This window comes from Borostomias antarcticus (assembly GCF_949987555.1).
Source record: "Borostomias antarcticus genome assembly, chromosome: 23".
NCBI lineage: Eukaryota > Metazoa > Chordata > Actinopteri > Stomiiformes > Stomiidae > Borostomias > Borostomias antarcticus.
The window spans coordinates 1,576,030-1,598,118 of NC_140256.1; the positions used below are offsets into that span (position 1 = coordinate 1,576,030).

At 47.1% G+C, this 22,089-nt stretch overlaps 2 protein-coding genes across 2 annotated transcripts; both read right to left on the minus strand.

The window, feature by feature from the left end:
• Nucleotides 1-1,278: 1,278 nt before the first annotated feature.
• dpysl2a (dihydropyrimidinase like 2a) lies at nt 1,279-12,385 on the minus strand (the record flags this gene model as incomplete). The annotated part of the gene is made up of 13 exons (XM_084457168.1): nt 1,279-1,370; nt 1,457-1,634; nt 2,014-2,193; nt 4,052-4,364; nt 4,661-4,817; nt 5,417-5,537; nt 6,537-6,605; nt 6,963-7,043; nt 7,816-7,877; nt 8,084-8,248; nt 8,731-8,915; nt 9,216-9,304; nt 12,344-12,385. The coding sequence occupies 13 exons, from the start codon at nt 12,383-12,385 to the stop codon at nt 1,279-1,281; spliced, it is 1,734 nt and encodes a 577-aa protein (XP_084313294.1).
• A 2,688-nt stretch (nt 12,386-15,073) lies between these two features.
• bnip3la (BCL2 interacting protein 3 like a) lies at nt 15,074-20,113 on the minus strand (the record flags this gene model as incomplete). The annotated part of the gene is made up of 6 exons (XM_084457173.1): nt 15,074-17,537; nt 17,997-18,146; nt 18,253-18,359; nt 18,454-18,535; nt 18,650-18,920; nt 20,029-20,113. 6 exons carry the CDS (start codon nt 20,111-20,113, stop codon nt 17,489-17,491), a joined length of 744 nt encoding a protein of 247 aa, XP_084313299.1. The 3' UTR covers nt 15,074-17,488.
• Nucleotides 20,114-22,089: the final 1,976 nt, after the last annotated feature.

Here is a 22,089-nt window from a genome sequence, read left to right on the forward strand (position 1 = left end):
AACCCTAACCCCCTTCTGCACAAACACAGCATTGACCGAACAGTAGCACCTGGTGCAAACAGGTTGTTAGGGGCAACCTCCTATCCAACATGGCGGCATGTCAGTGTCACCGACAACAAACAGCTTTGTGATTATCCCAAGCCTGTTGTCCTGGCAACCTTTAACTTTGGAGAGCTAGAGAAAGAAAGTGATGGAGAAAAGAAGCCAAAGGCTTCGTGTCCATTATTTTTTGGTGAAGGTCCCCATGCTGTTGAAATGTATTGTGCATCTGTACTATCAAAGGTGCCCCAGCAACGGGGAGTGAGGAATTAATGGTTTAACCAATAAAACCCTTGGTGAATTCCATCAGGTATACTTCTGAGATTATTTTTATATTTCTAAAAAGTACTTAACAAGATAATAGTAACAACAAATGCATTACAACATAAAAAGGGGGGGGAAAGTGCAGCGATTAGACAAAAGGAAGATTAAAGTGAATTTGTCTCGCTGAGAGTTCAGTGGTAAAAGTGACATAAAAATATCATCCGATAAGCGCAATCCTGACAGATCAAATACTGCAAACGAAACAGTCCTGAAGATTTCCTTCTACAACACTATTCTACAGCCACTAAATATCTACACACACAAAAACATACTGAGTTTACTTTAAGTTGAAACATCATAAAGTGATTACTAGCTCATGCCATTCAAAAATTATGAACGCGGAATTGGACAGCGGGACACTGTAAACATTAAACAAGTTCTGTAGTTAAAAATGTCAAATCTCTGGATCCACAGTCTTAACAACGTGATTTTACCGTGGTTCTGTTCCCAGACTATGAAGGCATTCAAGCAGCACATTATGAAATCATATTGGGCTGCGAGCTTCAGCTCATTCAGTACGCCTGCTAAACAAACCAAATGTAAACAAAGACCAAACTCCATTTTCATTAATATTTTAAACAGCAGACACGATTCACTTCACTCTTCCTTTTAAAAAGTGGAAATGGCGTACGGCAGGTAGGCAGGTAGTACAAAACAAAACAGTGCTTTTTCTTTTATCTTTGTATAATGTGACATTAGTGGTAATGAAGGGAAATGGACGGAATGTTCTAGAAAGAACGCCGCCGTGTCGTCGGTGGGGATGGGGGGCGGGGGGTGGGGTTGGGGGGGTGTAGCTGCAGGGAGCGGCTCAGAAGAGGCTCCAGATGGCGCGCCGGTGCAGGAGGTGCATTCTGGGAGGTGGTGTCCCGCTGGCCTGCCTCTCGGGCTCTGCAGGAGGGGGGGAAGGGGGGGGGTTTAGCCCAGGCTGGTGATATTGGCCCTGCCACCGGGGGGCGCCACAATGCGCTGGGTGGTACGGCGTGGAACGTTGTCGTCGACCTGCGCGCCTAGGAGAGGGACAGAGAGAGCCAGAGTCAGAAACCGGAACCTTCCGTCGGCCGCGGCGGTGAGAAGCGTAACGAGCAGAGCTCACCGGACAGACTGAAGCCGGACTGGTGGAGGTTGCGGACGGGCTGCGGCGCCTGCTGCTGCTGCTGCTTGGCTGGGGAGGTCCTCACCGAGGACACGGGGGTCATGACCTTAGGAGTCACGGTCACCTCGCACACCGGGCCGTCGTACAGGCCCCTGGGGACGCCGCGCAGCTCCGTCAGCTGAGAGGACGCGGCCGGACAAATCACACGTCAACATCGGTTAGCCTCCACTAGCGCCTAGCTAACATCCACAGTGTCTCAGGTCTATGGGAAATGCTATGGTACAAACAAATATACTTCATTTCAAACCTTTATTTCTGTATTCTATTCTATTATCTATTCTATTATCTCTCCATTATCCGTCTCGAGCAGCCATGATAGAAGAGAATCCACAGTAGGGATGTTAACAGTTAATCGACTATCGATTAATCGCCGATAAGAATTTACTCAAGTAAGATTTGGTTACTCGATTAACTGCTTGTTAATGTAACAGAAGGTTATCAGTTATCGATTAATGAAACTCGTTGAAATGTGCAGCCCTAATCGACAGAGCGCTCACCCTGCTGCGAGCCTTTATCCTCTTGTAGACGTGGTCGGGGAAGGGCTTGCGGCTCACGTAGCGCCCGCAGCCCTCGGTGGTGTGGAGGAGGCCGTCCTCCAGCACGATCTTCCCCTGGCTGATCACGACCAGGGGGGCGCCGCGCACCTCCATGCCCTCGAAGATGTTCACCTCCACGGCCTGGGGAAGAACACGTCTGGTGAGACCAGCTCACGGGCAGGGCGGTGTAAATAAAAATCTTACTTATGTTTAGTTTAGATTTCAAAGAACACGCTGAGTGGTCGGTCAAGCTGGTTTCAAACGAACACAATAGTTTTATTCTGTTACGATTCTGCAGAGTCGGACTCTAGCACAGGAAGTGAATCCGGGCTGAGTGAGTTCACTTGAGGACGAGGTAGATAGGTTATACCGTGAAAAGGAAGTGACATAGTTTCAGGATGAAGAGGACAGGGAAGTGATGTCACACAGGAATAATTTGTAGTTTTAACAGACTGATCTATGAGAACGAACTACAAAGTTAGAACAGCAGTCAAGTAGGAAAACAAAACACTTTGGTGAGACTTGAATTTCATTCACAGCGGCCACGCCGCGGACCCCCCCCGGGGGAGTCCGGACTCCAGCCTGCTGCCGTGGCGATGGGGGTCCGTTCACCTGCCGGGGCCCCCGTGGCTCGGCAGCTGACATCATCGTGATAATCTGCTGCTGATGCAAGTCTTCGTAATACGCAGCCAAACCCCGGTGAGTCAAGCAAACAGCGCGGCGTGACACCGGCGGCAACGACAGCACTTCTATTTTAAGACAAGATTAAACCCTGAGGAGCTGCCTGAAGTAATGTTCACCGCTCGCTAAAACAACAGACTAATTAGGTCTAAAAGAGTGAACATTGTGTTGAATAAGGGACACCTACAGATAAGGAGGCGCCTGTATGTCAACTCTGATGCACCTGTGTGTCAACCTTGTCACCATCAAGAGATACAGGCCGGCTATTTTAGACCCGGCTCTCCACACCGCAGATAATCAACAGCATTCAGGATAATACCAACAGAGATATCTGTTTTTGCAAAAGAACCCCTCAGATATGTTGTACAGTAAATCGGGAATCATATTTAACATATAGATATTAATTTGTGTGTCACAAAGACTTAGCTGCTCTACTTGCACGACCAAACTAGACATCCCTCGAGCACGTTGACTATAGACTCGTGATACCAGACAATCGGAGATCACCTTCCGAATGTCGGGGGTTTTCTGTGCTGAAATAGTTGCTAGCCGGCAAAAAGATGCCTGCTGCTTTAGATTGGTTCACACCTGATCAAAGCTACGCCCTAAAGACTTTGGTGGATTGGTTCACACCTGATCAAAACTACGCCCTAAAGACTTTGGATTGGTTCACACCTGATCAAAACTACGCCCTAAAGACTTTGGATTGGTTCACACCTGACCAAAACTACGCCCTAAAGACTGGATTGGTTCACACCTGACCAAAACTACGCCCTAAAGACTGGATTGGTTCACACCTGATCAAAACTACGCCCTAAAGACTTTGGATTGGTTCTGCAATGCAGGTTTTAATTTTTTTATTAACTCTCAAATTCTTTCCATACACTTTAAGCAACGAAATCTGAATGAAAGTCCTACAGTTTCCAAGACTGACGCCTTTCTACTCAGCCACAACACCGGTTCTGCTTCTACCTCCGCTACAAAGACTTCTCTGAGAACCATATCCAGATTCCATACTGGATATCGCTGTCATTGTCATTTTAAAGTCATTATGTCATTGATGAATGAAGAATGGGAGCGTTCACTGACCATCTATAGCCAATAATGGGCGCGCAGAGGACAGGATATGAGGATTGTGCAAATATGCACATTTCCAGGGGGACTGTGATTTATGAAGGGGACTGTGATTTATGAAGGGGAAATTGCATGCAGGTCTGAGTGAACACAGTTTGATCAAATCTGATTCATTTTTTTGCGCACGTACACTTTGAGTAGGGATCCTACGCACTGCTTTATAAACGAGACCGCGGGTTCTCACCAGGTTGTGGTTCTTGGCGGAGATGATCCTGCTGACGTCCGGGTCCCACAGCACCAGGTCTGCGTCAGAGCCCACGGCGATGCGGCCCTTGCGGGGGTACAGGTTGAAGACCTTGGCTGCGTTGGTGCTGGTCACCGCCACAAACTGGTTCTCGTCCATCTTTCCCGAAACGACACACTTGTCCCAGACGAGGGAGAGTCTCTCCTCGGTGCCGTTGGTGCCCTCTGGGATGAGGGTGAAGTTGTCTTTGCCCACGGCGCGCTGGGAGGTGTGGAAGGTGCAGTGGGCGCTGCCGGTTACCTGCAGGTCCCCACTACAGAAGAAGAAGAAGAAGAAGTAGAAGAAGAAGAAGAAGAAGAAGGAGAAGAAGAAGAAGAAAAAGTAGAAGAAGAAGAAGAAGGAGAAGAAGAAGAAGAAAAAGTAGAAGAAGAAGAAGAAGAAGGAGGAGAAGGAGAAGAAGTAGAAGAAGAAGAAGAAGGTGTGGTGAGGTGAGCTCTACATGATTACATGAGCCTGCTGCCCTCTGGTGGTGGCGAGGTGTAAGTGCAGAAACAGACCACTCTCCATCACAGTGTGTTTTTTGAACCGGCCAGAGGAGCGCGCCCCTACCAGGACAGCAGGGAGCTGAGGTAGTCCGGCGTGGTGGGGTCCGGGCTCAGGGGGGGGGAGGTGATGTAGGCGGCCGCCTTGGCCCAGTTCTTGCTCCAGTAGTGGGTTCCGTCTGTGCCCAGGCTGGCGGAGATGGGTTCTCCGTACACCACAGCACCTGGCAGACAGAGGAAGAAAGCAGAAAGGATTGTTCCAGTATTGCACCAGTGATAGCATGTTAAAGTCGCACTGAAATGAAAAAAGCATTCTGTCTCATTTTGGTTCACATAATTGGTCATAGTGTTCACCTATTGAACGATGTACGCCAACATTTTTTACAAAATTCTACTTTTGTTGTAATCTTATATCAAAGTATATAATTTCTTACTTCCTGGAAAATGGTAGGTCACGTGCAATGACGACAACAGGTACCTTAGATTTTAGGCTAATAATCTCACCACATCCACCCGTCAATCAACGCTATCCTTCTATCGAATCTGTCTAAAGTTCTTAAAACCCGTCCACTTGTCAATGTTCCAATCAGATTCCTCTAAACATATGTCCCACCCTCATAGCTTGTTTGCGTCGGAAATACGTCAAACTACAGAAGTTAGATGATCTCAAACGTCCGTTTCAGTGCGACTTTAAGACTGTTCCACTTCTCATTCCCCAGAGCTGATTTACATATTGCTACTAATTAACATTTGGTCCATCTTCTATATATCAACTGTGGTTATGATGTCAGAATAGCTGCATTCAATGCTTCCTTATTTTTACCCTTCTTCCTGGCCAGGGCGATGACATCAGCGGCGCTCTTGCTCATCACCTTGGTGACGTAGAGGGGACAGTTGGTCTGGTTGGCCACGGTGACGGAGCGGTTGACGGCCTCGGCCTCTACCTGCACGGGCAGAGACAGGGCGAGAGATCGGTCCAGATGTTCAGTATCATCAGATCGGTCCAGATGTTCAGACACAGCGCTGTGCGTCTGGGAGCCGGGTTACGTTGCGTTCACATGGACCCGGGCAGACAGCAGACGGACAGAACCTTCTGGACCACGCGGGGGAAAAGCCCCATGGAACGGAAGAGCAATGACGAGGTTGCTATGGTTGTTTACAAAGGATACTAAAATATATTAAATACAATTGTTTAGTGTCTATTATTTTTGGTAATTATTCTAGTAATGCATGTAGCTATAAAATTGAGCTTTCTTTCTCTTTACTCTTTACCGTTTTCTCCTTGTGCGAGGGAGTTAAAACGGTAAATGGACTACACTTAGTGCTTTTATCCAAAGCGCTTTACAATGGCCTCTCATTCACCCATTCACACACGAACAGCGGCTAGCTGCCATGCAAGGTGCTAGCCTGCTCATTGGGAGTGATTTGGAGTTCAGTGTCTTTGCCCGAGGACACTTCGACATGTGGACAGGAGGAGCCGGGGATCGAACCGCCGACCCTGCGGTCAATGGACGACCCGCTCTACCTCCTGAGCCATCCGACATCAGGTTCTACATTCCGGTTCTACATTCCGGTTCTACATTCCGGTTCTGCATTCCGGTTCTGCATTCCGTCTCAGAGAGCGGCAAAAACCTACAATATTTTAACTTTGGACGGCGATGCGGTCTACCGTGGCCGTCGCCGGTCTTCCCTGCCGGCCTCACCTAGTTTTACCATCCTGCTCTCGTCCGCTAAAATGGCGTCCGGTTTGCCGTCACCGCCTGGCGGGTTTATGAGAACGCAGCGTTAATGTCCTCTGCTCCTTAATTCACCTCAACACCGTCCAAGCGTTCTGGAAGCACAGGACTCTCAACGCTACCCTCACATCCACGTTTCGCTTCTGTACAACATTGTCAGCCGATCCCCGGTGAAACCAGTACAGGGTCAGAGGTCAAAGGTCATACCTCCTCAGGGCGGCTCAACACATGCCCCTCGGGCCCGGTGATGCCCAGCTCCAGAATCCTGCGCTGCTCCTGCACACACACACACACACACACACAGAAACACACACACACGCGCGCACACACACACACACACACAAACACACACACACACACATTAAGAGAGCAGCCAGACAGGGGGCGTGGGGATGAGTCTGAGGGGTTGGAGGGGGCGTGGGGATGAGTCTGGGGGGATGGAGGGGGCGTGGGGATGAGTCTGGGGGGGTGGAGGGGGCGTGGGGATGAGTGTGAGGGGTTGGAGGGGGCGTGGGGATGAGTCTGGGGGGGTGGAGGGGGCGTGGGGATGAGTGTGAGGGGGTGGAGGGGGCGTGGGGATGAGTCTGAGGGCGTGGGGATGAGTCTGACTGGATCTGATAGGTGCTCCGTTACCTCGGCGATGATGTCCCCATTCTCAGCGTGCACCTGAGCGACGGCCCCCAGGTCTCTGACGGCACTGAACACCTCGTACATCTGCACATCAAATCAAATCAAACTTTATTTGTAAAGCGCATTTCATACACAGAGGCAACACAATGCGCTTATCTGCAGGGATGTGAACACAGTGGGATGTGAACACAGAGGGATATGAACACAGAGAGATATGAACACAGAGGGATATGAACACAGAGGGATGTGAACACAGAGGGATGTGAACACAGAGGGATGTGAACACAGAGGGATGTGAACACAGAGGGATATGAACACAGAGGGATGTGAACACAGAGATATGAACACAGAGGGATCTGAACACAGAGGGATGTGAACACAGAGGGACGTGGACACAGAGGGATCTGAACACAGAGGGATGTGAACACAGAGGGATGTGAACACAGAGGGATGTGAACACAGCCGAGTCAGAACTCCAGACAGGAAGCAGCCTCATAGCCCCCAACTCACACAGCCCGGCTAGACCACCGTGCGCTAGCAGCGCTAACACTAACACTAGCTAACACTCCCACTGCAATAACACAGTCCTAACATAGACCAACCTGCGCTAGCAGCGCTAACACTAACGCTAGCTAACACTCCCACTGCAATAACACAGTCCTAACATAGACCACCCTGCGCTAGCAGCGCTAACACTAACGCTAGCTAACACTCCCACTGCAATAACACAGTCCTAACATAGACCACCCTGCGCTAGCAGCGCTAACACTAGCGCTAGCTAACACTCCCACTGCAATAACACAGTCCTAGCAGGTCTGTAGGAACAGGAGGGAAACTCAATACTGAGCCATCGTACCTGAGAGTCGGAAAGTTGGAAAACATCCTTATAAGCCAAATAGACCAGGAAAGAGTTGACACCTGAAGATAGAAAACTTATGAGCCCAAGGGCGAATAGACAGAGTAGAGACGGCAGAGTAAAGCTCAGAGTAGAAAGAAGAGTAAAGTCACAGGAAGGAAACAAACCATAGAGCAAGAGTCCTATTACAAGCGAGTGTTTTTTTTTTTAACCCACATCAGATGACAAACGGAGGTGTGTGTGTGTGTTTGCATGTCCATCTGCGTACCGTGGTCCTTCACCAGGCTCTCCATCTCGTCCTGGAGGCCCTGGTGCCAGGCGGTGATGTCCACATGCAGAGAGTAGTCACAGCAGGACTTGCTGTCCGCCCACTCCCTCCACTGGGTGAACGCTGCCACCAGACTCCCCCCAGGCTCCGGGACCACGTGGTCCACTAGCAGAGAAGAAGAAGAAGAAGAAGAAGAAGAGGGGGATATTTTTGGAGGGAATTTCTGCTTTATTATACAGGACAGTATGTAGACGAGAAAGGCGGAACAGAGAGAGAGAGAGAGAGAGAGAGAGAGAGAGAGAGAGAGAGAGAGAGAGAGAGAGAGAGAGAGAGAGAGAGAGAGAGAGAGAGAGAGAGAGAGAGAGAGATAGATAGATAGATAGATAGATAGATAGATAGATAGATAGATAGATAGATAGATAGATAGATAGATAGATAGATAGATAGATAGATAGATAGATAGATAGATAGGAGGACATGCTGTAAAGGGAGTGGCCAGGAATCAAAGCCGGGCTGACGCGGTTGTGGACCAGCCCCCCACCCCCCGAAGGAAGTCTGTTCTTTGCCCGCCTACTACACTAGAGAACAGCAGCATCGGGGGTTCTAACGGGTTCTAAGCGGGGGTTCTGCGGTGCTGTGGAACGTACTGATCATGGTGGTTCCCCCAGCCAGGGCGGCGCGGGTTCCCTGGTAGAAGTCGTCCGCTGACACCATGCCCCGGTCGGGCATCTGGAAGCGGGTGTGCACATCTATACCCCCGGGCATCACCATCCTCCCCTGGGCATCGATGATCTTCACCCCGCCGGGAACGATGAGGTTCTCCCCAATCTGCCTGAGAAAGGAGGACAAGTGGAACAATACGAGACATGAAAACTATATTAAACCCAGCTCCTGTGGTCACATCGCTGATGATCACCTCTAAGCAGGAAATGAGATGACAAATGATCACTTTGAAAAAGACGCAAGTCGAAACGTCGGTGAAATTGCACCAAATAAAGTTTATAATTAAAAGATGATCCGTGTGCTCCAAGACTCCCTTTTCATACTTTTAGTCCTCTCTGTGAGCACCGAACATCTAACAAAAGAAGACTTAGCGCTGAAACTCCTGAGCATTTTGGACAAAATGACTTACTTGATAACACCATCCTCCATGTAGATGTCAGCCAGGAAGGACTGGTCATCGTTCACTATCTTCCCTCCTTTAATAAGGAGCCGGTCACTCTGTGAGCAGAGACAGAATCTCACACCACTGGACAACCAGAGACCGCTGCACTGCCGGTGTCCACCTGCATAAAGCTCCATTCTCTACCGTGATGGGCAGACACAGTGCATAAGGCCTCAAACCAGACTGCTCGAGTCAGAGAGACAGTAAACCATTTGTTGAAAAACAATGAGCAGGGGTTGATGGGAGGATAGAAAATGCCCTATTCCGCACATAGCTGCCATTTCCGTGGGAGGGGAGTGTGCAGTGTGACCTACTTCTCAGCAGGCTGTCCTGGGGGTCTTGTGAGAGTGTGGGGGGCTAATGAGGACCCTGGTGGTTGTTCCCAGACCACTACAGGAAGAGGGACGCTAAGACGTGTCCCCGTGTCCCTGTGTCCCCAGGAGAACACTTCTTCTTCTTCTTCATGCGGGTTAGGTGTTGTGTTCTCCTCTCCCCCCCAGGCTCGGGGCCGAGGGGCTGTCCTTTTACCCCCCCGAGCCTGGGTGAGGGGCTATCCTTTTACCCCCCCGAGCCTGGGTGAGGGGCTATCCTTTTACCCCCCCGAGCCTGGGTGAGGGGCTATCCTTTTACCCCCCCGAGCCTGGGTGAGGGGCTATCCTTTTACCCCCCCGAGCCTGGCCGAGGGGCTGTCCTTTTACCACCCCGAGCCTGGGTGAGGGGTCACCCGGGCTATATATCCGGGCACACCTCCAGGAGCCATGTCACCGTTTCGTCATCCAAAACCGCCAGGCCACGCATTCCGTTGGGTGTCCGGTGTGACGGACAGTCCTGGATGACGTGGTCTACGGTTTGTTCCTCAGCGCCACACTCAGGATAACACTTCTCTGAGTGGATGAGTACATAGATCAGCTAGTAATGGATATAGAGTGGATAATACATAGGAGAAGAAACCAGCGTTCTTGTATCAAGATCTAATGGATAATTCTATTGGGTCAAATAACCTCAGGTTGAACTTCCTGCTGTCGGCATGGAGGTTTGTAACACAGGTTTGTCCAGTGTGCAAGAATACTCTGTCATCGTACTGGTTTCCGTGCGCAAGTCTGATTCTAACACGATGGAGTGATCAGATCATCCTTTTAACTTCAGCCTCAGCATTACGCCGGGCTCAGACTACAGGATTTTTGGGCCGATTTATCCCCGATTCACCCCTCCCGACAATCGGAGGAGAAATCTGGTCTGGAACGTTGGTCGGGGCCGATGATCGGCCCAGATGATCTTGTAATGTGAGGGGTTTACAGATCCAATCTTAAACCTCCCGATCGGCTCGCAGACCCATCGGGGCGGCCCCGATAATATCAAACATGTTTGAAATGTAAGATTATTACGTCCCGACTTTACAAGTGAGACGGCGAGACCAGTGGTTCGTTGCTCCCTCGGGCACGATAAGATCCTGTAGTGTGTGATGAGCAGTTATTTTCAAATCTTGCTGTGTGTGCTTGTTTGAGATGCGCAAGAAGAATATCTGTTAAGATTCTCCTTATGTGCGTGATGTAACCCGATTTAGAAATTGGTCAGGATTTTAAACATCCTGTAGTGTGAGCCCGGCATTATACAGACCCACCATCAGTCACGTGCTGAATAAGGTGGAGTCAGCCCCTGCATGTCTGGGATCAATGAGGATTTGGTGGATCCAATTGCCTATGTTCCATCACAAAGAAGGACAATGTATTCCACCTTTGCTCATCAATTTTGTATTATTCATGGTATAAATAGGCCTTAGATTGCTATTCTTGCACTTTGCCTTCAGCACTAGATTATGCTCTTAGTCACTTGTTTTAGAAAGAAGATGCACTTGTGAGTTCTGGCAAGTAGTAGTATTAGTAGTAGTAGTACATTGGCTCTTCCTACGTTAAATGCAATTATTGTTAGTCGCTTTGGATAAAAGCGTCTGCTAAATGACTGTAATGTAATGCCTTTTGTGAATATCTGGTATTGAGTCTAGCTGCTGTACTTCTTGAGGAGGGTTGCTAGTTAGGATTAGGTTAGGCCCATCAATACCTCCTCTCTTTGGGCAAGGGTGGGAAAGAGAGTGTTTCAAGGCAGAGGCCTTCACTCAGAAACGCTTTCTAAAAAGAACTCTAGAACTAAAACGTGTGCACCATTCCAGAGAGGCTGTTGTAGAGGACAGGGAGAATCAGAGGATATAGTTCTGGGTCTGCCCGGCCTCTTCTAGAACAGAACCAGGCCCCGGGCATCTGGACCTGAGCTGTCCGTGGAGTGCCTGAAATGTCAGTCTCTTAGTTTGACTTCTACCAGCTATGAGCGCCTGACAGCTGCCCAAAGGTAATTACTAAGGTAGTAACTAAAAGCCTACACCTTACAAAACTCACCTGTAGGTGGCTATAGGCCTATATCCTACAGAATGTTAATAAAACATGAAATAACGATAGCTTTTATCTACTAGACTACATGCTTCGGTATCCAGGCTATAAAAGCTGCATGATCAAACAGCTTAGGGCGACCAGGGTAGATTTCATCCCATGACCTACTTTCCCGAAAGAGGTTTTCCTTCTATCAACTAGGATGTTTCCCTAGTGAAAAGCTCTCTCACAGCCATGGGTGTCTTCTGATCACGGCCTGCAGGATTCATCTTGGCAGGGTGAATATTCCCCAAACAATTAGGTCTAAATAATTATAAACAAAGACAAAGACAGTGCATCAATCCAAAGACACGGTTAACTAGCTAACTGATAGCCGCCTAGCAGCATTGATCCTCGGACATATAATAGGATTGGAAGGTGTTGACACACTGGCTCTGTAGATCACACTAGCAAACGGTGGCATTTACTATATTGATACGCAAATGTATATTATCTTAAAGCCCATGAGTGCCAGTAAGTTTTGCATTAATAATCAGTTGCTGTGTCTTTTGTTTAGATGTGTCTGCTGCTTGCTGGTATTGCAGGTGGCAACAACTGTGACATTGGTTGGTAAGAATGTATCCTCCTCCTTCAAGACTGCTGTAATCCCGTCTCTAATCAACTAGCCACATCCTATAATACACAATAAATACACAATTAAAAAGCAATACTTACTGTGATTCGGGGGATGTTTTTCTTGCCCTGGTAGCCGGACATGTTTGTGTGTTTGGTTTGGTTGTGACTTCACTGATATTAGCAAATGCTAGCGAGCAATGGAAGGAATGGATGCTCGTTCAGAGATGCGTTGGGAAAGGGGTCGACGCCCAGAGAGAAATGTCTCGCTACCAATTGCTTCGGGGAATGGAAATAATAACCTCCCAGGTTGGCGGCGTCAAATATATATATATACCTCTGGTTTCTAGGAGAAAACACGTTCAAGCGCTGACGTCCAAGCTTTCCAAACCTGATTACTATTCAGTCAGAACCGGTGAGGACCACAACAGCCTCAGCCTCCTCCGTGCATGCGCAAAGCCCCGCCCCGCTCAGACGCACCGTCGATGCTTTTGATCAGAATCAGGATCCGTTTATTGCCATGCAGTTATACAACGTAGCCAACTAGGAATTTGCTTTCGGTCGTGGTGCATAACATTGAGACAACATTGGACAGGGTGCAGGGACGAGACAGGGAAGTGCAAAGACAGGACAGTACAAAATGCTAGTGCATAAAAAGGATAAGCTAGTAGTGCAATCAGTGGGTATGCAGAGCGTAATGTGTGTGTGTGTGTGTGTGTGTGTGTGTGTGTGTGTGTGTGTGTGTGTGTGTGTGTGTGTGTGTGTGCGTGTATAAGCAGCGTGATGTGTGAGTGCGGTGCGTCCTATACATTCATTCAGGTCATGTGCTAGTTAAGTGTCTTATCGACCGTGTCTCTCAACGGTGGAGGAGTCCATGGTGGGGCGGGGGGGTGGGGTGGGGTGGGGGGGGGTGGTGTGGGGGGGTCAGAGGGGGACACAAGCCTTGTTGATGATGCTGATAGCCGTGGGGAAGAAGCTGCCTCCGTGGCGTGCAGACGTGGTCCTGATGGACCGCAGCCTCCTGCCTGAGGGGAGCGGCATGAAGAGATTATGGCCGGGGTGGGAGGAGTCGGCCACAATCTTCCTGGCCCGCTTCAGGGTCCTGGAGCTGTGCAGGACCAGGAGGGAGGGGCAGGTTGGACCAGGAGGGAGGGCAGGTTGGACCAGGAGGGAGGGGCAGGTTGGACCAGGAGGGAGGAGCAGGTTGGACCAGGAGGGAGGGCAGGTTGGACCAGGAGGGAGGGGCAGGTTGCAGCCGATCACCTTCTCGGCAGATCGGAGGACGCGCTGCAGTCTGGCCCTGTCCTTGGCTGTAGCGGTGGAGAACCAGATGGTGATGGAGGAGGTGAGGATCAATGATGGAGATGTGGAAGAGTTCCATCATTTCCTTTGGTAGTTCGAATTTCTCCATCTGCCTCAGGAAGTACATCCTCTGCTGTGCCTTCTTCACAAGGAAGCTGGTGTCTAGTTCCCATTGGAGGTCCCGGGAGATGGTGGCGCCCAGGAAGTGGAGGGAGTCGACAGTGGACACTGGGGTGTCATTCAGTGTGATGGGGGGGGGGGGGGGGGGGGGCTGGTTTCTTTCCAAAGCCTACAACCATCTCCACTGTCTTGAGGATATTGAGCTCCAAGTACAGGTCCCACCTGTAGGCTACTGCAGGTAGACTGGTCTCCCTCAGAGATGAGTCGATGAGGGTGGCGTCGTCAACAAACTTCAGGATCTTGACATACTGGTGGCTGGAGGTGCAGCTGATCGTGTTCAGGGAGAAGAGTAGGGGGGAAAGGACGCAGCCCTGGGGGGAGCCGGTGCTGATGGACCTGGAGTCGGAGATGTTTTTGACCAGCTTCACGTGCTGTTTCCTGTCAGACAGGAAGTCGGTGATCCACCTGCAGGTAGAGTTGGGCACGTGCAGCTGGGAGAGCTCGTACTCCAGTGTGAACGGGAGGATGGTGTTGAAAGGCAGAGCTGAAATCCACAAACAGGATCCTGGCGTAGGTGCCTGTCTGTTCCAGATGCTGTAGATCGTAGTAAAGGGCCATGTTTACTGCGTCGTCCGCAGACTCGTTTGCTCTGTAGGCAAACTGCAAAGGGTCCAGGAGTGGGGCCATGATGGATTTGAGATACAGCAGAACAAGAACAAATTCTTACAACATGCACACACACACACACACACACACACACACACACACACACACACACACACACACACACACACATACATGCACACACACACACACACACAAGCCTAGACAGACTGGCAGACACACGACTCTGGACAGTAGCTTACTGGTAAATTCCAAATTTTAATGTCAGTTTTCCGGTATGAAGAACATACAGTCTAATTGCACAGCTTCAAAGGTTTAACATGATGGTTGAATGTGACACTTGCCAGTTTTCTTAAGGTAAAGTGTCTGGGTGTGGTAATGACTAAATGAGAACTGTCACCCAGCTATGATTGACAGGCCGTGCCCTCACACTTCATGCATTGTCGTTACCATAGCTTCCTCAAAGATACATGCTCATCTTGGGAGGCTACATTTTCACAAGCTGGCCAGCCAATCAACATGGACAGGGGAGTGGTTATCCTCGTGCGACGCACAAGTAGGAGATCATTCAGTCAATTTAAAGATGCATTAGTTAAGATTTCGATTTTTTTTTTAAATAATGCCGCAACAGAGCTTTTAGAAAGGTGCAGAATTGCTTTTATAATCAAAATTAGGCGATTGATTATAAATTGTATCATAAAAAAAAAAGTTTACCTCTGCGATGTCTGAGGTTTGGTTCCCACCTCTAGCAAAGCTCCTGAGCCAATATTGTTACCATGTTGCAAGTTATTTGTTTGTTTTTAATGATTAGTCTTCGAAGAAATCTTGACTATTGCACCTTCAACACACCCACTTCTCCAAAACTAAAGAATGGACAAAGTGTTTCAATGCCCGTTTGTGCAAATAGCAAATAAAAACGTAGAAAGTGTGACCAACCACCATGCTAAGCCTTTACCTTCTTGCTTATAGAATCATTATCATAGCCTAAATTAAATCATATGTTGAGGGCCCTGCCCTCCAAACTAGCTAAGAAGAGCATTCTAGACTATCAGGAAAAAAACATACACAATAGCTATAATAATGCGCGTACTATTCTTCAACCTTGTATAAAGGGATGAACACTGACTGATGAAAGATATGATAGAATCTTACATCATCTGGATGAAATAAACATTGAAATAGCCGTCAAGCTGCGAGCAAGCATGCAAGGTAGCGTTAGAAAAAGAGAACCCTACTTGTTTATTTACTCATCTAACCCGCTACTCCCCCAAACATCACCAGACCCTAAGTCACCAAGCAGCTCAATAGTGTTGGAGAGTTTTAGACTGTATCACTATTTAAGCTTTCAGTCTCTGTCCATGTGAGAATAATTGCCTGAGTCTCCAGGCTTCTACCACTGTCAACACTTTGATTAGCATCTGATTTCAAAAGGGAATGGTCATGGTTGAACATATCAAATAAAATACAAATATTACTAACACTGTAATAAGGTAGAAACTCTAAACTGTGAATAAAGAACAGAAAAAAATAAATCCCCAAAGGAAATGTCAAAACAAAATAGTGTGCCAGGCATAGGGTCATGTCACAGTTTGAAGTATTTCAGATAATCTAAGACCAGTGTCTGTGGGATAGCTTATACAAGTGAGGAGATGGAAGGAAAGATTTTTGGCACGTTTTGTGTAGTTATTGTGTGCTGATGAAAAAGATATGTGTCCAAGTAGCGGAAATACAACCAGGTGTGGGCAGTTCCATACTGTAGTCATTCTACCTGGCATCTGAATCAGTAAGGGATATCCAAAAGCAACACACTATCACTCATGCCCTCCCTATCAATACACAGGATCTGAAAGAGTAAAACAAATTCACTGAAATCTTTTTTTAAGAAGAGATCTTGGAGAAAATAAATATGCTACAAAGAAAGAAGAAAATGCATGCATTGATAGCTTCTTTCGAACTTCCCCAACCTCGTATCAGAGCGGTGCAATAGCACCCTCTGTATCCAACCTGCCCCTCCTTCATTCATACCTCTTGGCGCTCTACCAACCGGTGAGGACGCCCTACTGCGCCCCATCTCCCAAAAACTGCACAATACGACTTGATTCATAGTAACGTCTATCAAAGCCAATTGAAAGGTGTACAGCAAGGTGATATGGGGCCTATTTTTGGTCCAGTGTTGAGGCTGGAGATACCAGCGGCTGAGGCACCCTCCTGTCTCTTCTCTCTCTGCAAGACTGAAGGGGAAGTACTCCCAGTGGGGGAAACAGTCTCAGTCAACGGATATCTCCAGAACAATCTCTCTTGTCAAAGGCATCACTATGAAGATCTCAAAGATGTAGCCGAACGCTCAGGCCATCTGCGGTTTGTGCAGTTTGTGCAGATAAATAAAGTTCTATGGTTCAAACAGGGCCTGTCTGTCGTGGTCTGCAGACGGTCACAACTGTTAGATGATGTCCCACTGTGACATCCCACCCTGCGTCAGAATGTAAAGGAAATCAAATACATAGCGTAATCACCCCAAAACATCTCTCCAAAAACAGGGTAAGGGTGCGTGTCCACCGGTGAGCTGTGTTTTAGAGCCGTCGGTGTTTTCTCATTGTTTACATGGGTAACTTAATGAGCTCTAGAGTACTATAGAGACGAGGTTTAGAGACGCTTTTTAGCGCTATAGCGCCATGGGCTCTATAAGCTTTTTTTCTTAGTTGAAATAGGTTGAACTTTTTAGGCTAAAGCGCCGGCTGTAAAAGCCTGTTCTGACAACAAAGACGGTGTTTTTTTGGGCAAGACTGCTGAGACAGCAAACCTTAGCACTATCTAGCATTAGCTAGCGATCTTAACTTAGCTAGTTAATAATCTAAAGTGTGCAAAAACACTACACTTGGTGCTAACGTGAGCTGTGGATAGCTTAGCCAGTCAACTAGCTTTCCCAGTGCACTTCAAGCAGCTGTGAGCAGCGGAAAGCTTTTCAGCTACATACCACTCGCCGGTGGACACGCAGCCTAAAACATCAACAACAACAAAAAACATCAACAACAACAAAAGAGAGAGAAACAGAGAGATTATCAGTGTCTGAATGAGGAAGAAGAAGGGAGAAGATGGGAGTGCAATGGAGGAAGAAAGGGGATTTTAGCACATGAGGTTGTTTTATCAACTCGTCGACAGGGGAACTTCGACATGACTTCCAGGCACTGCTTTAGTTTGTGTTTAGAACGAGCTGGTGGGTGGTGTAGTGAGTCTCTTCCCAATGTAGACCCTATGGAGTTAGAGAGGAAGATGGATGAAAACAACCAACTACAGCAATAAAATGTACGTATATCTTTAACAACCTCAATAAGTAGATTATCCTGTGCAGAGCTAGGCGTCTATAGCCATGTTTCCATCCACACGTTTTATGCGAATTAAGTTATATCGAATTAAAAATGCCTTATGAAAACAGTAAAATTCGATTAAAAAACATGACAATCAACAAAAATGTTGTACTGTCGATCTCATCGGATTTTCTCCTGTTCGATAAAAGTCTTTTGTGATAAATGCTTTATCCGATTTAAAGCTCTAGATGGAAACGCACGTTCACCGGCTTTATTCGCATTCATATTTTTAGCGATCCTCACACAATTCGATTGACAAGTGGATGGAAACATGGCTTATGTGGTGTAAGATTACTGTAGGGAAGTCACTTGTAATTGTGCATTGTTTGAAAACGGAAACTCACCCAAGGCCTAGGGCCAGGATGTGTGAGAGGAGCAGGGAAGGGATGAAGACTTTGAGGAACTCAGCAGAGAAGACGCCTCCTTTCTTCATGGCTCCGCTCTTCCTCATGCTGAGAGAAACCGAGCGCCGGGGATGCCTGAAGTGGAACTCCCTGGGAAAAAATAATAAAGCAACTTAGAAAACAACGTGAGATGCGTGATCTCGCCACTAGTTTGCTTCCCAGTGTAAAAGCGGTAAAAGCACTTAGGCCCACATACTTGGGAGGAATGTTTTCCGGCCGACTGGACCAGTCAGCCACCCAGTCTGCTTCCTTTTCCATCAAGATGTCCTCCTCCCGGTCTTTCTCTGAGTCGTCTTCCTCAGACTACCGATTGGGGGAACAGGAAGAACACTCAGGTGAGCTGAGGGAGACTCCAGCAGCAAGTGGGAGGGTGAAAGACTGGGTTATTATAACGTACCTGGCTCTCTCTCCTACTAGACATGTCAACATCAAAGGTGATCTGTCCGTCATCCTGATCTGGACTGGGCGGTCTGTGAGGGCTAAGAAAACAAACAGAACAGGTTATGCAACTCATTACAACTAGAGGAGCGTAGGCAGCCGATTAAAGACATTACCCCTCAATGTCCCTTTTCCTCATTCCTATCTAGACCCACCTATCACATGAGGAGTTACTCTGGCTGGACTCGTGCTGAGCATCCAGCAGGATCTTCTCCATGTCTCCGTTGTGTATGGAGGAGGATGAGGGCACGTGTTCCAGCCCCCCCACCAGACTCTCCTCCCCCTCCTCTGGCACCGCCTCTAGAGGCTGTGGGGCCGGACCCTCCCCCTCGTTTCCGTTCTCGGGGGTTGGGGGCGGCGGCAAAGGGTTTGGCTGCAGCGTCCGAGTTCCTGTGTTTCCATTCATCTCCAGCTCCACCCAAGACCCTGGAAAATCAATAGCCACTGATGAGTTGGCACACTGTTGTAGTTAAAAATATTTTGAATCTCAGAAGATCAGCAAAGTTCTTAATCTTAAAAGGTACCCAATGTAGTTTTTGACCACTAGTATGCCCTGAGTTGCATATGATACTCCAAATTGGTCTAAATTTCATGCTACACAGAAGGGAGAGAACACAAGCCCCTAGCTAGTAGGAGAGGGAGAAAAGCTAGGAGCTCGTATGCCTTCACCCCCATAGGCAGGAAAGGTTCAGGTCTAATAAACAAGTCTGAATATCAAATTTGTGGTTGTACTTGTATGGCTGCCCTATAAACTGCTGCTTTCATGCTGGAGAAGAGGGAGGATGAGCTATCTTCTAAATGTGAATTGCATTCTAAAGCAGTCCACCACTTGATCAATTAACTGTTGATTTTTTTGGCTTTTTGTCATATTGTTTATTTTACAGTGTGTATAATCAGCCCAATTCAGGTGAAACGGGCAGTTTAAAAAAACTCTCCATAAGGAGAAATATTTCTACACAGAGATAGACATGGGTTTATACTAAACTCAAAAAGCTAGTTAGTATTATTGCATAATGAGCTCGCTAAAGCCATCTTGCTAGCAAGCTTTGCCCTGACAGCGACAACATCCAATTTGCCTTTGTTATGACAAAGAAAGTCGACGGGGAAAATACTTAATTAAAACATTAGAATGGTCACTGGATTACCAAAACACGTATAGCATTTAATAATTAATTGCCACCATATTAACCCAGTATGGGCGATTTGATTAAAGGACATTTATGAAAAGGCCATTTTTCTCATTTTGGTCAAAGACTTGTTTTGATATGATTAGGCCCGCCCACAGCCATCCCTGATTGGGTAAACTCCAGTCAGTCGAGAATTCAAAGTAAACCCATTGGAGCATTAAAAGTGACGCATTTCAACAACACACGCCCCCTCTCCGCCCAGAAGAAGGGGAAGAAATTCCAAACCCGAGACAAGTTTTACAAGATCTCATAAAAACTACAACCATAAAAAGCAAGCAAGTTCATTAAATATATATGTAAAACTATTGACTTTAAACAAAAGGGGGAAATTCGACGGTGGTACATACCGTTAAGGCCAGGTTCTTCGTTATTGTTTTGCTGAGCTGCAGCGGTGGACATGTTGCCTGCCCAAATTTTAGCATTCATCAACATGACGCCACGCGCATGCGCATACTGCACTGGCTCCATCCAGAAACTACCCTCCCTTGCCTGGAGGTCATAAATCATTTGACATCAGCCATTCCCAAACTGTACCTGCTGTTTAAAACAAGCCTAAAGACTTTTCTTTTTGCCACTGCTTTCTAAGAGGAGCTGTTTATCAGTATACTGCACTGTAACTTTTATTCCTGTATTCTATTTGTCCTGCTTTTTGTTTAAATGTCTATAATGACTTGCTTTTTGTTTTAATGCTTTTAATTTGTCCTGCCTTTTGTTTTAAATGTCTATAATGTCTTGCTTTTTGTTTTAATGCTTTTAATGTCTCATGTAAAGCACCTTGAATTGCCCTGTTGCTGAAATGTGCTATATAAATAAACTTGCCTTGCCTTGCTGTCTTTTAGATGGCACAGCGGTCTGTGACATCAGACTAATTCCCTGTAGCAAAGTAGCCTACACCCATATGTGACCAATGAATTGAATACCAATGTACCAAAGGCAAAACTTGGTAATTGTTTTATTCGCAGTTTGATATGAAACTCCCATTCATCTAAATCGTACTTTATTTTTATTTGACAAATTGCAAACAGACCTATACAGTGAACAGTTTGTATTGATTTTATAGTTGCTGCAACATATTGCCCAAAATCTCCCACAATCTTTATTCAAGAGCCCCTTTGAAACAAATAAACAAAACACAAATCAATGAAAAAAAAAAGTGCAATCTGTTGTGAGTCTTGTGAATACATCTTTAAGTTCCCCTGAGCATTCTCCAGCCTGGCATGTGGGCGAGTTCAGGAAACATACTTGACTATCTTATTTCCTCTACTACGCTAAGAGAAAGGCAATAAGGCTCTTCACAACATTTGGTGGACTTGCACCATATCCTTGCACAAAGGACTTGAGCAAAGGAGTGTTGGGGCCAAATACTAATTTACAGCAGCGGTGCTATTGATCGAGTGGATAATTGCATATCCTGCAGCTCCTGCAACCAAGCGGAGATTTCCTACAGCTATGAGTGATGGTGGAATGGGGCGAGGGGTAAAACCTGACATTTCCAATGAGGCTATAACAGTGTTACCATCTTTAGCAATTTAGCTCCTTTTGACATAGGGTCACAACAGCCAACAAAGAAACAACCAAACTCTAAATTGTCCTCAAAACAAAATATAACAGACAGTATAAGGAGAACACAGTGCAGAGCCCTGAAGAAGTGACGATGACACCAGCAGATAATGACCTGCAGGCAGCCTGCATCAGTCTTTAATGGTGGCATTCCTAGTGAGTGATAATCAATTATTCAACAAAAAAGTGTTGCAAAAAGCCTGAACCTAAATAACTAGGATCCAGTGACTCAGAAAGCGTGTCATCATTCTAGTAGGTTCCCCAACATTCCCAAAAGAATTACAATAATTCCACTGGAACTTATACAGTACAAATGCAGGTAATGCTATGTTTTAAATACTGTCCAATGCCCTGAAGTGACACTAGTGAGTAATGCTATGATGTCTGCCTCTCTTAGCCTAGTGCTCTCGTCTTGTACCCCTGAACCTGCTCTGCACCAAATGAGCAAAAACATCTCACTTCCTAATTTAACTTGAACCAGTAACCCTGCTTGGTCAATCTATCCTTACAGCTAAATACATGAGTATTACTACCATCTCCAACATACAATGGCCAATCTCATTGATCCTTTTTAACAAAACAAATGTTTCACAAACACAACCATGGCACACATACAAGAGCATACTCAGGAGCCACCCCGGCAGAAACATTAGCACAAATTAGCTTTCAGGTAAAATAACAATCACCCAAGTCCATAGTCAACATCCGTTACAGTAACTCAAAAACAATAGCGCATCTTTAAGTGCTCAGACAGACAACGACCTCTGACCCCAAACTAAGAGGCCCCGATACCTGAGGACACTTCTCTTTGGACGTCCAACATGATAGTGGCACAAATATGCATTTCA